Below are 16,378 nucleotides of genomic sequence, written 5' to 3'. Positions count from 1 at the left end.
CACTGTTGCAGTCTATTGTCCGTCTGAATTCGGAAAAAGACCTTCCTCCTGTTTCGATTCCGAAATTTGACGGGAGTCCTATAAACTGGCCTAAGTTTATTGAACTTTTCTATGCGCAGGTACATACGAAACCAGGACTGTCGGACAATCGAAGGATGGACCTACTTATCAGCCATTTGGAGGGAGAGGCCAAGCGATTTATCCAAGGAATTTCTCACTCAGGGAGATACTACGCTCAGGCTTTGAAGGAACTCCAGGCACAGTTTGGGCATAGACACAAAGTTGCATCGGCTTATCTGGAGAAGATAACTAATGGTCCCGTCCTACAGTCTGCTAATGCGTCGTCACTGAGGAATCTCTATACGGGAGTACGTGATTGTATCAGCACTCTGACGTCACTGGGATATCTATCTGATATTACGGGTACAGATGTGCTGATGAGGGTAGCTAGACGGATTCCTGGAGATCGGATTACGCATTGGAACCGCTATATCACCAAAGTGTCCCAACAACGACAGCCGAATCTCATAGATTTTAAAGATTGGTTGGGACAATGCGTTGCCGCCGAATACAATCCGTATGCTATCCGACGGCGGGACAACAAAGACAAGACGAATACTCAAGTCTCAGGCAAGGAGAAAGTCGTGTTGAAGACAAGTACAACAGAATCAGCGGTGAGGACAACGTCTCAGCCGAAGAAGAGTGGTCAAGGTGATCAACGACTCGAGCCTGCAGGATCAAATTCGGGTACAACTTCTACACCTGCAGCTGGTGAGAGACGCTCTGACCCATCAGACAAGAAGACACAGAAGCTATGCTCTTTGTGTAAAGTCGAACAACATCCGCTTCACAAGTGTAACGTTTTCACCAAGAAATCTGTCGCGGACAGAAGGAAAGATGCAAAGCAGCTGAATGTATGTTACAACTGCCTCAAGCCACACAGAGTTAAGAACTGCAAGTCTACTGTTCGATGTCAGGTAGACGGCTGTGGTAGAAAACATCACACGATGCTTCATATCCCGCCTGAAGGAACAAATGATAGTCCCGCTGAAAAGACTGTAAACACTACCATATTGACTTCGTCAAAAGGAGATTGGAGGGATAGAGGAAGGGATTTGCAGACTTGTTTTCCTCTCGTGCCAGTTATCGTCTCCAAGAATGGAATTACCGTGAGAACTGTCGCTCTATTGGACTCCGCCAGCGAGATTACTGTCATCCAGAGCTCATTGGCGGAACAGCTGAATTTGAAAGGTCGCTCAGTTCCACTTACGCTCAAGACTCTCGGACCAGATGTTACCAAGACGTCACGTATCGTATCATTCCAAGTGAAGTCCGTGGATGATCCTGATGCAAAACCCTTGAGTGTAGTTGATGCCAGGATTTTAGACATTGCGAGCTTTGAGACGCCGCCACAGAAGATACAGCCCGAGTGGGAACATCTGTCACATCTGCCACTGAGAGATATTGATGCTTCAGATGTTAAACTACTCATCGGCGCGAATGTTCCAGAGGCACATATAACCAACGAAGTGGTGATTGGAAACAAGCACCAGCCGTACGGAACACGCTCTCAACTAGGCTGGTCCATCATTGGATTGACAGAAAAGTCAAAAGTAGATCGTGTCTCTAAAAAGATACTCTGCACTCTCAAGAAAGACGACCAGCTGCTCGAGAGTGTCGAGCGATTTTGGAATACAGAGTCGTTCGGCACTACATGCAGTGAATCGGAGCCGATGTCACTGCAGGATAGGGCGGCAGCTAAACAGTTAAAGGAGAAAACCAGTCTGTTGGAAAATGGTCACTATGAAGTTCCCATGCTGTGGAAGTCGGATGAATTGACATTACCCAACAACTTTGCTGTAGCTATGCGCCGGTACAACAGCCTAGAGAGACGTCTTCACAGAGATCCTGAGTGTAAGAGGATGTATATGAAAACCATGGAGGGTTACATCAGTAAAGGACACGCAGTGAAACTGACCCAAGAAGAGAAGGCGAAATCTTCCGAGAGGACATGGTATATTCCACATCACGGCGTGACTAATCCAAACAAACCAGGAAAGGTTAGAGTTGTCTTCGACGCGGCTTCCGAGTTTCAAGGTCAATCGCTAAATGACAGCCTCCTCACCGGACCAGACTTGCTGAATAACCTTTTCGGAGTGTTGCAACGGTTTAGGCTATACCGGGTCGCTGTGGTTGGAGACATCGAGGGTATGTTTCACCAGGTATACGTGCCAAGGAGTGATGCTGACTCATTGCGGTTCCTTTGGAAAGAAGACCCTACCTCACCCGGACCACCGGACACCTGGATGATGGTTGTTCACATATTTGGCTCAAAGGACTCCCCAACCTGTTGTAACTACGCCTTACGTCGCACAGCTGAAGATAACATCAACGCTTTCTCCAAGATGGTTATACAAGCTTACCTGAAAGACTATTACATGGACGATCTCGTTTCGAGCATCCAGTCTGTTACAGTAGCGATGAGCTTTGTAGATGAGGTAATCGAGCTGGGGAAAAGGGGTGGATGGAGAGTTCACAAGTTCATCTCTAACTCCAAAGAGGTCATGCAACACATCCCAGAGACAGAGAGGGCCATCCAGCCCCCTGGACCTATTGAATTCGGTCGGGTGCAGCGAGCACTTGGTGTCGGATGGGACGTAGGAGAGGACTACTTTGTTTTCGGCGCCGAGGTCAAGTCAAAGGGCAGTACTAAGAGACAAGTCTTAAGCACTGCCAGCAGTATCTTCGATCCCTGCGGCTATTTGGCACCCTTTACTGTGAGAGCCAAATGTCTGATCCAGGAGATTTGGAGGAGAAACATCACTTGGGATGAGCAGATCCCAGCTGACCTGTTGAAGCAATGGACAGCGTGGCTGACAGAACTTCCCAAGATTCGATTGCTGAAGATACCACGTCATCACCCAGAATTCTCCACCGATGCCAAGAACGTCATGTTGTTGATATTCAGCGACTCATCCGAAATGGCTTTCGGTTGCTCGGCCTTCCTACGCTATACTTTGGAGGGGGGAAGGATCGTGTGCTCATTCCTCGCAGCGAAGACGCGTGTAGCGCCCATAAAGCCTCAACTCTCGATTCCAAGGCTGGAACTACAGGGAGCAGTATTGGCAGTCAGGCTAGCTGAAACGTTGATGAGGGAGTTGCAACCAATCAATATCACGAGACGAATATTTTGGACGGACTCCACCACAGTACTCGCCTACATACGCAATGAAAGCAAGAGGTTCAAACCATTCATCGGAAATCGTGTGGCAGAGATAAGGGAGTTCACCCAATTTGAGGAATGGAGATACATCCCAACTGCCCAGAATCCAGCGGACTATTGCTCACGGGGGATGAAGGCTGATGACCTGACCATGGAACACGCTTGGTTTACAGGACCAACGTTCCTATCAAAAGATGAGCAAGATTGGCCTGAACAGGTCATCCCGAACAGCCAACTGAAACCTGATGACCCTGAAGTGAGGAAAGCCGCTACTGCCTCAGTCTTGCTGATCGGAGAGAAATCTGAGAAGTTCATCTATCGATACGAATTCGAAATCGCATCATTGGTGAAGGTGGATTATTTCAGCACATGGCGAGGTCTAGTCAGAAGAACAGCGTGGATCCTGAGGGCCTACCGGAACTTTGCGTCAAAATTGCCAAGACTTGGAGTAAAGGCCATTACATCATCAGAGATAACAGCAGAGGAGTGGGAGGACGCTGAGCATCTGTGGATACAGCACACACAAAGGGAGGCCTATCCCGAGGCCTGGAGAGAGCTAAAGGAAAATGGTATGCTTAGCCCAAAGCATCCATTGTCGCCACTGCAGCCGTTTCATGATGGGATCCATCTACGCGTAGGTGGCCGGCTAAGGAAAGCAGATATCAATCAAGAAGCCAAGCATCAGTTGCTGCTACCGAGAAATCGTCTGACCAAGCTGTTACTACAAGACATCCACTCGTCACAAGCCCACTGTGGAAGGGAACAACTAATAGCTGAGACACGACAGAAGTACTGGCCTGTACAGGGAAGGACCACGGCTAGATCGGTCATTAAGGATTGTATTACATGTCGGAGGAAACGCCTGAAGCCCGTTCAGCCTAAGATGGCCGATCTACCCACCTGCCGACTCAATGCTGCTGCTGGCGCCTTCTACCATACGGGGATTGACTACTTTGGCCCAATTGTAGTCACACAGCGGAGGTCTTCAGTGAAGCGCTGGGGGTGTCTTTTCACTTGTATGAGTGTCAGAGCCGTCCACCTCGAACTAGCGGATTCCCTGTCTACAGACGACTTTCTACTATGCCTGCATCGATTTATTGGCATGAGATCACAACCAAGAAGAATCTTCAGCGATAACGGGACAAATTTCGTCGGGGCGAATACAGAATTGCGTCGATGTCTTCAACAGCTTGACCATGACAAGATACTACAGTACGTCACGCCACTGAAGATAGAATGGTACTTCAATCCGCCGACACACTTCGGTGGTGCCTGGGAGCGCCTCGTCAGATCCGTGAAGAAGGCCCTGTCAACTGTGATCGCTAATGTCCAAGTTAGCGAGGCTGTCCTGAGAACAGCTCTAGTGGAGGTCCAGGCCATAGTCAACAATAGGCCTTTGACCTACGCTAGCGAAGATGTCAACGACTTCGAGGCCCTGACGCCCAATCACTTCATCTTTGGGCGTGCCGCCGAGGGGCTGTCACCTTGCCGAGATGACGACCGTGATATCAACAGCCGCCAGAGATGGAAGCGTGTACAAGTGGTAGCCAACCGAGTCAACCAGAGATGGCTGAAGGAGTACCTCCCCACCTTGACGCTACGCTCCAAATGGCGTCGGGATGGTGAGATAGTTGCTGCTGGTGATCTTGTCACCCTAGTCGACGATAAGCTGCCCCGAGGATCCTGGACTCTTGCCAGAGTAATCCAAGTCTACCCTGGAGACGACGGAATCATTCGGACGGTGAAGGTCAAGACAGCTGATGGCACCTACGTACGACCGGCTAACAAGGTGTGCATACTGGAGGAGAGTGCGAGGACGGAAAGCAAATGGCCAGAAAACCTTGGTAAAAAAGCGCTCTATCTTAGAGCCAAATTCTGGTAACTTCATTGCGTTTCATTTTGCGCCATTATGCTTCGTCTGATCGCTTTCTTCCACCATGCGTCCCTTAGCAAAGATGGACTATATAATATGGACAATGCGGTCCTCACATATGAACTTTACCGGAAATACTGGTTTCCCTTGCGTATAACCAGTAAATATTCGCATGGACTTTCATACTGTTATACCGTTTACTTACCGTGTGATGCTTCACTACGCTGCGGTTGGACAATCCGGTCATTTATGAACTTTATCTAACATCACTTTATGGAATATCATCATGGATGATCTATATATTTCAAGTTATGCAATTGCATGATTGCAAGTTCTCGTTCTTTGGGTTTAATGCACCTGTTTATCGGGGGGTTTGGCCTGACTTAGAATACTACTGTATGATTGACTCTGTCAGGGCGGGCGGGCATGTTCTGGTTTTCTTCTTCTTTGTCGTTTACTAGGCCTGGGTGAGCTCTCGCCATCTATATTTTCAACCTTACATTATTCTGACTGTGGGCATGCGCACTCGCGCCCCGCAGCCATGGCCGCCTAATCCAAAAGGAGATCTTCCTCAACTTTATTCTATATTTCTGGGTCAAAGACTTTTGCCACGTCGTCTGTTGGTTAATATAAATCTAATACGTCTTCTCTCATCGTAATTATCGATAGGAACAGACAAGACTACGCGTACCCTAGCCTGAGTTCACCCAGGATTCTAGTAGGACTTCACTTCTTCTCGGATTCCATGCTCGGATTCGATTCTAATACAAATATACTTTATATATGGAAACCACTTGTGTTGTGTGGAGTCAATGTTCTATCCCTTGTTCGGGTCCTAACCCGAACAGGACCAAACATCAAAGGAATGGCGGACGAAAATCATTTTGATAAGATTTGTTTGCTTGCATTTGTCCTCCACACTCGTCTTAGAGAACGTTATTCGCAAAACTGGCTCCATCAGGCAAAGCATTTCTTATTAAGCTGTATGATAATGCCAATTATGTTACGTATATACATCCCAGGAATCGAGAATTTCCATAAGATTGTCGACCTCCAAAATTGATATCGAGGGTATTCAAGTGTAGTTAATGGACAACGAGGTCAAAGGTCAAGGTCAGACGGCTTAGAGTCAAGGTCATATGGTCCAAATTACGCACACGGGCAAATTGCCACCAAACTAATGTCACGATTTCGATCAAACTTTACACACATACAGAATGCCCTTAAGGGTAAACGAGGTTAAAGGACAAGGTCATAAGGTCAAACGCTAAGGTTATATTGCCCAAGTCACGCACATGGACTTACTGCCAACAAACTAATGAACCGATACCCGCGAAACTTGGTGCATTTATGCAGGTCGATGCCAGTTTCCCGCTGGATGGTAAAAGGTCGAGGTTATAAAGTGTACCATCATGGTCGTGCAGTCGAAATAACCAAAAAATGGACAACTTCAAAACATGAAGATACATTCGTTTACACCTACATGTAACATGCCTAAGATACAGTGGTGAAGGAGGTTTTATTGATTTTGTCGTCTTTCAGGCGCGAGCATTCACATCATATGGCGGTGGAGAGTGGACTGAGGTTATGAGTGTCATCACCGAAGAGAACAGTACATGTAAGTATTACCAGGGACGTAAAATAATCTTTATACGTTTTCGATATATTTTCAATATACATTTATAGATCTGTAACCAAATTTAGGTGCATGTAAATGACGTTTTAGATGCACATGTAAGGCAATTAATTGTCAATTGTCATGGCCAAAGAATTTATAGGAGAACACATGTTTTTTTCTCTTGTTGTATGTATTTGAACATGGACATCGCCATTCTATATGAAAAATTGAAATGCGTGAAGATACAGAATTAGTTTGTTAATTACTCAACGATGATTCATTAAAACGCCAGTCTAACTGATAACACCCATCTAATCTTTGATAGGTGTTGCCAGTTAAACTTGCATTTTAATCGATCGCGTGGGTCATCAATGTGTAAGTATTGAATAACTGGTCATGGATCTTCATTCGCCTGTGCAATAACAACCACTCTCCATATATTCTAGTTTCTCACTTCTAACGTCCAGCTAGATCTTTATATAGTGCACTTCAGGCCTTCTATTCAAGCTTATATTGTCATTGACACTGCTGGTCAATCAAGTATAGGCCTAAAGAAACTCACTCCCGCCGTGGGCCCACCAAAATGTACACATACACTGGCTTACCACATTGGACGTTAGGCGTGCGAAGCTAGAGTAGTGTAACCGTTATATTTTTCTTGCCAAAACTGGCCCTTCCTTCCGTACAGCATCACTACAATAATGGACGTAGAGGTGTAATAGTTTGTAATGTAACTTCTCCGTCAGTTTAGGTCGGATGACAACAAAACTTCTCCTGAGAGTATGTCTTGGCGGACGTTAATTTTGGAATTCTGGAGCGATTATGGAGAAATTGCATTTTTGTTGCTTCCATATAAGGGCGTGGTCACCATCATAAGGCAGATTGTCAAAAGACAACAGGAGTTCTCATTAGCATATGGGGGTATTTCATGAGTCAACAGTGCGGAAATACACCGAAATAAAACCAAATTGCAAAATAAATATCAGTGTAAATTGTTTAGGTACCTACTAAAGCTATTTATTCTCCTGTTTTTATGTTAATTTCAGTTGATTTTTTTCACTTTTAACTGAGAGAAACAACCCCTCTGACCAGTTGATGGCTTTGCATGTGACCATGTGATCCACCATTCTCACCAGATACAAATATTTCTAAATACCCACCAATACGCAACTTTATACTCGCCTCTTTGCACACAACAAGATAAGGGATCTACATGTATTGTGGCTTTGGCGCGTTAAGCATACATGAAAAGCCTATAGACTAATTTCTTTTGGAAGAGATTGCGAACTTATTCTTGGTACAGCAGGTATCCCCAGGGAGCCTGATGAGGTGAAAACTTTCTGGTTCAGGGGATATTCCGAGGGACCCGATAGGGGAATTGTTTTGGAGTGCTGTGTTAGCCAGAGCTGGCCCTTGTTTATGAAGGGATTTTCAAATGAAGGTGACCATGGTCTGTCTAAAAGTGCTCTACCACAGCTTTCAATACTTGATGTATCTGAAGAGGCACTCTTGGCATGGCCTATCAAGGTGCTGCTCACGGTGCTGAACCTCCAGCTTGCCTTACGACTAAGTGCCTTGCCCGAGACATTGCTAGGAGGAGCACGCATTTTAAGTTATAATAGTAATGTTGTAATTGGTTCGAGCCATTGGGCAGCCGACATGACATGTGAAGGCATATCTGAGTTCTCCTTCATGTCCTTTTTCTTCTCCGTATAAAAAGGGGCATATTGCTGACTGAGGAACGAGGCATGTTGACATTGCCTCATTATCTCTATCAGACCAATTGATGTCCTGGCCTGTGGACAATTGGTTGGTTTAATTTGCCTTATATTTTCATTGCAATTCAATCCTTCGGCCCATGCAGCTCAAGAAAAAGCCCATTTGAACCTGCCTGCGCCACGGGTATAATGCTTGGTAATTAACTATCCGCAATTTGAATCCGCAGAACAACGAGTACCATCCCTGAAAATGCTTTTTTGTTTCTTTTCCGTTGTAGTTGTAGCTGAGACTAATGTTGGCCTGGTAGCTGGACTGGTTATTGTAATGCTAATTGTTCTTGCGGCCATCATTATTCCCGTGGTCATTATTGTAAGGTAGGTACAGTTACGTTAGCGTTGCGAGTGTTCAGAGACGTTTTTGCAGTAATCGATGCTATAAGCCTACAATTCATAAACGGCTTGGTTACAATGTGTACACCTGTTTATAGTGCATACTGCATTGTGCCTCGTTTTAGCGGCAGTGATTATGGTAAGGCAATCATAGCAGTTAGATTCCTCGCGGTGATTCGTGAGACAACAAATAACGACAATGAGGTATCAATTCCTTAAACTCTATGTTATATTTGAGTCTGTTCGAAAAAATGCTAAAACGTCACGTATGCTTTCTGTAAATATTCCGTTGTTTGGAGAACGAAGCATGTAAAAACGTAATAGGACGTCATGTTTCGAAGAGCCAAAAGAGGCCCCGTGAGCCTAATGAATAACTTGCTTAAAACGAGGTCTATATTTCCTTCTGCTCTATATTCTAACAGAAAAAAGTAAAGAACAAGCAGCCGAATCACTCGAAATCCAGCAGCATGAAATAACAAGTCTAAGCATTATACCGGAATTCGAGTGTGGAGTTCTTCAAACAGAAAATGGTGAGAATCGAAAATAGCCCCGAGGTGTCATTTTACAAACATTCTGACCTAATCACAATGCGAGGTATAAGGATAGGTACAAACAGATTTTCTTGAAAAAGCACTATCAATAATTGATAAAGACCAATTTATTGTTTCAGTGCAAGGAGGATACCGCGGTGACGTCACATCACGTGATCCCGACCCATATTAGTGATCGCTATGGCCAATCAGATTCAGTCTACTGACAGCACCAGCACTGAACACATCCCCACGTCTCACTGTCTGGTGCGCTCCTGTACACAAAAACACCAATAGACATGAAATATTGCAATACCTAGTATGGATTCTTCCTGTGTAAAATAAAATTTACAGAGCAGATTAACTTCCACGAATAAAAAAGACGTTTGGCGTGGCCAAAGTGCGGAAATAATGTCTCCGCTAAAATACACTACGAAATACACTAGGCAATACACTACGCAATATACAGTAGAGATGCAGTTGAGTTTGTTATTGTTTTGACTTAGAAGCCCGCCCATATCATAATATATTCATGTATTCATGAAGTATGAACTCATTTCTGTCCCATACAACTCTAAGAACAGTCAATTTCTCCTTAAATCATCACCTAAACCGCGATATCCGCAGGAAGATTTCGTTCTCGTGTCCGAAAATGCATGATCTTATAGGGGCGCTAACTCGTCAAATAGAGGGGATCTATGGGGATCTATGCCAGTTTGAGGTATTACAGGTCTCGAACTTGTAAAATCTGTAAACATGCCTCCAAATCCCATTATGATAATGAAGAGATTGCCCCATATCTGGGAGACTGTTTTGAAACCATCGCTAATTTTGGAAGATCGGTGCCGGCTATTTGGTTTAAAAAACCCTATTTTTCCCCATCAAAACAGCACTTTTCATTATTCAAATGATAGCTTATTGTCTGAAGACTTATTTCATAGCAGAAAAGTACTAATAACTCTGACTTGATGCGAAAAATCTAACTTTTTTGATGACTTGATTTTCCCTTGGCCGTGGATCGAGTTTGTTTACAATATGCAGCGCCATCGTGGAAAAGCCGTGACGTCACCGCGGTATCCTCCTTGGTTTCAGTGTCAACTTTGTCAGTTGTCCCCGTCGATACTGGAAAGGGGTATTCAAATCTGCAAGGTCGAACCGTAACGATTTCTGATCTGGCTCCTTATGTCAAGAGTATCAGGGGCGATAGAGCCGTGGAATTTAAGGATGAGTTTGGAGTAAGTTGCTTACATTTTGTTGTCAAAGGCATGTTACGATAATGGTTGATCTTTTTTACTCGGATTGCATTTATACCAGGCCATGTAGAATTAGCGGAATAAGCGGAATGAGCGGATTCTGGGCTTCAATCACCTGGAAAAGCCAATATTTGTCGCGATTGTTCTCGCCATGCCTGAACTCCGAAGACGAAAGGAGGTATGGTAATACAGCGCTGCGCGCGGCTACCGACTGAACTAAACTGTCCCTACAGACCAGTTTTCATACCCTCATTACGAGTCATGGCTTAACGACTGTAAAAAACGATTTTCAAATAATCTTTGTGGCGCATCTAACAAATTAAAACTTAATGAATTCATTAAGTTCCATTTTGTATGAAATTATATCATATTTTTTACAGAATCCGCTCATTCCGCTAATTCTACATGGCCTTTATACCAGTGCATGACTGCGTAGCAACTGTGAAGGGTGCGCGGAAGCCGCACTCTTCCTCCCTGAGATGTTGGAATTGTCAAGATAGGGCAAAGGCCACGGCTAAGTTGCTAAATCGGCGTGTCAGAGAGAGAGACGCCAATGTCAGCAGGTCGCTAGTGGAGCGACCAGCCCTAAGATGACCGCTGCACGGATGGGTCACTTGTTTTCAATTGGAATTATAATCGGAATGGCGCGATAGTTCAGTCAAATTTTGAATTATATTTGTTATGACCAATTAGATGATAAAAACTACTAATACAAAGTGGAATGCGATTGGGCAGCCGAAAGCTTGTTTTTCATACAAAAATCGCTACTAGCAGGACCGTGACTTCTCCAAACAAGATTATTCAAGAATCATTAAACTGCAATAAACAATGTGAATATCATGCAGGCCTATGGTTATATCCCGTTCTAGTCCAGACCATGGTCCAAAACTGCCTCGCAACACTGGCGAAAATCATTATTAGTTATCAGCATTAGTTGATAAAAGAGTGGTGGCGCGCATGGTTGCAGGCTGAGGTATTGTCCACCTGGCCTGGTAAAGCCAACGCCCAAGTTGTCCCTTTAAAAATGTACAGTATTTAATATGTTAGTACAGATTTTTATAACTATGACACTTATGAGGGTAACACGTTGGTTTAAATAATGAAGGTAAGGCGTTTTCCCGTCAATAAGATTGGAGCTATACGTATTCTTCAATTAAATATAATTTGGGACAATCCTATAACCAGAATTTTCTCTGCAGAAGCGATTCATTAAAAAAGCACGGAGTTGTACAGATATTTCTTTTAAAAGAACAGCACGGATGTATAGCACTATAACTGAAATAATCGTGCTATACATCCGTGCTATCATATACCCTTCCTTGCTTCAGGAGTTGCCAGTGGATGTTGTAAGGTCAACCAAAGAAGCGAAGAAACCAGGAAACAACGCGCTTAACCGCTACAAGAACACAATAACTTGTAAGCATTTCATTTCACCGGGTATTTAAAGGAATGGGCGGCTTTTATTGCGGTATATGTTGGTTCTTCCTGTGGTTCATCAGTAAACTATTTTTCTAAACGTGTTCGATGCTTTTCCAATTTTATAGTAGAAAAACGCGTTATTCGTCATTTCTAGTACGCACGAGTCATGGCACGAAAGACCTTTTCCGCCACGTGAGTGCACACAGATATCCGAGCTCAAGTCACCCCGTCATTTCCATTTATTGTCGCAGTTGTGGGGTAATCAAGCGCCATCAGTGTGACGTCGGCAAAATCAATATCAGACGTCACAGGGTAGATCCATGGCTCCAAGAAACGCCATACTAGTGCATCGTTCAATGCTTTAAAGGTCGACGCATGGAGAGCTAACCCGGGTCAAATCGGAGTCAACATCGGAAAAGCGTGATAATTCAGTCAGATTTTGAATTTTTCCATTTTTTTGTGCAATACTTGTGCCTGGGCAGCCGACAGCTGGGTAATATTTCCCTTAATAATATTGCCAATGGTCCTTAAAGTGTTTTTGTATACGTATTTGCAGATCGATAGACATAGACCACGTGCTGCTTCTACGGGGAATGTACTGTAGATTATAGTCCTTTCCTTAATGTTATGCGCAAACTACTGCTGGTCAGATTTCTTTGAATTTTTTCTCATTTATCTGAGGTTCAAAACCAAACAGGATTTTTAAGATTCAAGATTGTCAGTCCAGAAATAGTCATTGGGGGGGGGGAGGGGGGCACCTGGATAGGTAATATTTTGGTCTCATTCATGCTTGGTACATGCCAAGTGGATGGACAGGAAAAAATAATAACCCGAATCAGATTGGTCAAGAAATAAACCGTACAGAGCAGAAAATGTCTACATCCTTGAATGCACTTCGTCAATGTACACAAATACATTTTACAAAGAAATTATTTCGTTGCCTTGGTTAATCAAATCTTACAATCTTAGCATAACATTTACCAAGTACAGATTAGATTGCATTTACGAGTGGACTATAGTTACTACTCGTTAGCTTGTGTGGTCGTATGTATTTTGAAATGGTCTCGTTATCATTATTTTTCAGATGATCACAGTCGTGTTACCCTTCAGCCCATTGGAGAAGAGCAATCGGACTACATCAATGCAAGTTACATCCATGTAAGTGGTCGTGTGACTCTAGTCTGCATCTAGAAAGCATATCAGTATGAAGTTTGCCCTTATATATGTATTTCAGAAGAAAACACCTCTGAATTTGCCAATTCGTAGCTGTAATTTTCTGTGCGTGTCCGATCGTCGGATCATCGGATTCAATATTACTTGCGAAGCACGCATGTACAGCATACTAGTATATACTCACGTGTTAAGTGTCTATCAACAAATTGCATTTGAAAGACAATTAAATAAATGCACTAACATTAACCATATACCAGAATCAGATTCGGATGGACTCCAGCATGATGCTCTATTTTTGCATTTGCAGGGTTATGATAAGGAGAAAGCTTACATTGCTTCTCAGGGTAAGATGAATTTATCATCTTATTATCTGTCATTAATTACAAAAATGCATACATGTCACAAATAATATTTTATCAGAATAAAATTCGTCACAGAGGCTAAGACAAACCAATGAATATTTCGAATAAACAGCAAGATACTAGACGTGTATATCTATAAAACAGCCAAATATCATCGTATTTGTTCAACACTGTCTTATGAAGAACAACCGTATAAGCCTCGGCCCCACCGCATGACATATATATTTTTTGAAGGTGGTAGCGCTGGTGTGTTCGAACTACAGTTTCTTTACAAACGCTACCATAACATTGCAGTTTCCTGCGGTAGACATATGTATTATTGGTATAAAAACAATCCAAAAAAATGCAATATAGTGGAATGCAACATCGTAACGTCGATTTCCAAATCACTCTTTGGTATCTTATAACCATGGCAGTGAAAATGCCTCTATAGAAAATAGACATACTATGACGTCGACTTTTGTATTGGTAATTCCTCTCTAAAAATCTGTAAACATGCAGGTCCGCTTCCTAAGTCCATTACGGCTACATGGAGAATGATATGGCAAGAACGCTGTGACACCATCGTCATGCTCACCAAGACAATAGAAAAGAAAAAGGTTTGTAAACATTAATTGGCCTGAAAGACCTATATACCTCAATATAAACAGAATCTTTCAATATAGATATTTATTGACAGACGCTGATATCAACAGGTTGTTTGCATTCCCTGTTCAAAGACGATTTGGTCAGAAGAAAGACGGTCTGAATCTGGAATGCGCGTGATGAATAACTTGCCCCCAGCAAAATCACCTCCCATACTTTGTTTCCATACTTTGTTTCCAAGTCTTACATAATGACCAAAGCCCGGTGTACCTCAAGGAGTTCCTCAGTCTTCGTGCCCTGGACCGCAGGCTTCGGTCTTTCGAGGACCAATGACTCCTTTCCATACCACGGACAAGGGGCTTCTTCGGAGACCGTTGCCTGGGGAACTTGGCACCCAGGCTGTGGAACTCACTTCCGGCCTGGATGCGTGATCCCATTCGCACCAGCGCCTTCAAAAAAAATGTTAAAACTCACCTTCGACACCAGCACCCAAGGAGGATACCGCGGTGACGTCACATCACGTGATCCCGACCCATATTACTGATCGCTATGGCCAATCAGATTCAGTCTACTGACAGCAGCAGCACTGAACACATCTCCACGTCTCACTGTCTGGTGCGCTCATGTACAGAAAAACACCAATAGACATGAAATATTGCAATACCTAGTACGGATTCTTCCTGTGTAAAATAATATTTACAGAGCAGATTAACTTCCACGAATAAAAAAGACGTTTGGCGTGGCCAAAGTGCGGAAATAATGTCTCCGCTAAAATACACTACGAAATACACTAGGCAATGCACTACGCAATATACAGTAGAGATGCAGTTGAGTTTGTTATTGTTTTGACTTAGAAGCCCGCCAATATCTTAATATATTCATGTATTCATGAAGTATGAACTCATTTCTGTCCCATACAACTCTAAGAACAGTCAATTTCTCCTTAAATCATCACCGAAACCGCGATATCCGCAGCCTCATCACTCCCTACGTGCCAACCCGGCCACTAAGATCAGGGTCGCAGGATATTATAACTCAGCCAACATATAGACTCAAAACGTTTGGTGGGAGAGCATTCGAGATTCTTGCTCCCCAAATGTGGAACACTTTGGACGCCACACTGCGACAAGAGACCTCATTGGCCACATTCAAAAGTTCTCTAAAGACATTTCTATTTCGAGACTATTTCGGGGTGTGATTCAAACTAGGTGGGGAGCGCCACAGAACATTGCGACAGTGATATGGGGCGCTATAGAAATGCTAATTCTATCTATCTATCTATCTAAGATTTCGTTCTAGTGTCCGAAAATGCATGATCTTACAGGGGCGCTAACTCGACAAATAGAGGGGATCTATGGGAGTTTTAGGTCCTACAGGTCTCGAACTTGTAAAATCTGTAAACATGCCTCCAAATCCCATTATGATAATGAAGAGATTGCCCCATATCTGGGAGACTGTTTTAAACCATCGATAATTTTGGAAGATCGGTGCCCGGCTATTTGGTTTAAAAAACCCTATTTTCCCCATCAAAACAGCACTTTTCATTATTCAAATGATAGCTTATTGTCTGAAGACTTATTTCATAGCAGAAAAGTACTAATAACTCTGATTTGATGCGAAAAATCTAACTTTTTTGATGACTTGATTTTCCCTTGGCCGTGGATCGAGTTTGTTTACAATATGCAGCGCCATCTTGGAAAAGCCGTGACGTCACCGCGGTATCCTCCTTGACCAGCACCTAAATGTTTTAATCTCTATGAATGTTTTAATCTCTATGTACAATTTTCTCTTTTACTATTTGTTGTTTTTTAAATTGTACAGTGCTTTGCAAATGATTTTCATTCAAAAGCACTTTTAATATAATAAATTATTATTATTATTATTATTATTACTAGCATTATACCCGTGGCGCAGGCAGGTTCAAATGGGCTATATCTTGAATAGATTGAATTGCAATAAAAATCTAATGCAATATCAAAGGAGCAATATTGAAGAGGCAAATTAAACAAACCATTTGTCCACAAACTCGGACCTAGCTGTGGCGTGCTGTATGTGTGCATAAAAAGTGTATCAATTGGTCCGATAGAGATGATGAGGCAATGTCAATATGCCTCGTTCCTTAGTCAGCAATATGCCCCTTTTTATACGGAGAAGGAGAACTCAGATAGGCCTTCACATGTCGGCTTCCAAATGTCTCGGGCAAGGCACTTCGTCGACAGGCAAGCTAGAAGTTC

The 16,378-nt window shown here is 43.3% G+C and overlaps 1 protein-coding gene across 1 annotated transcript in view; it reads left to right on the top strand.

Annotated features, from left to right (window-relative positions):
- Positions 1-14,173, top strand: part of LOC135486789 (uncharacterized) — a 58,469-nt gene extending 44,296 nt beyond the window's left edge. Inside the window, exons 11-16 of the mRNA XM_064769889.1 lie at positions 6,639-6,714; positions 10,445-10,587; positions 11,934-12,021; positions 13,109-13,182; positions 13,505-13,541; positions 14,061-14,173. Coding sequence (XP_064625959.1) covers positions 6,639-6,714; positions 10,445-10,587; positions 11,934-12,021; positions 13,109-13,182; positions 13,505-13,541; positions 14,061-14,173 — 531 coding nt within the window. The remainder of the gene's footprint in view (positions 1-6,638; positions 6,715-10,444; positions 10,588-11,933; positions 12,022-13,108; positions 13,183-13,504; positions 13,542-14,060) is intronic.
- Positions 14,174-16,378: the final 2,205 nt, after the last annotated feature.

The sequence above is a fragment of the Lineus longissimus genome, chromosome 4 (assembly GCF_910592395.1).
Source record: "Lineus longissimus chromosome 4, tnLinLong1.2, whole genome shotgun sequence".
NCBI lineage: Eukaryota > Metazoa > Nemertea > Pilidiophora > Heteronemertea > Lineidae > Lineus > Lineus longissimus.
Note: the sequence above shows the minus strand (reverse complement) of the source record. Positions and strands in the feature narration are given on the sequence as shown.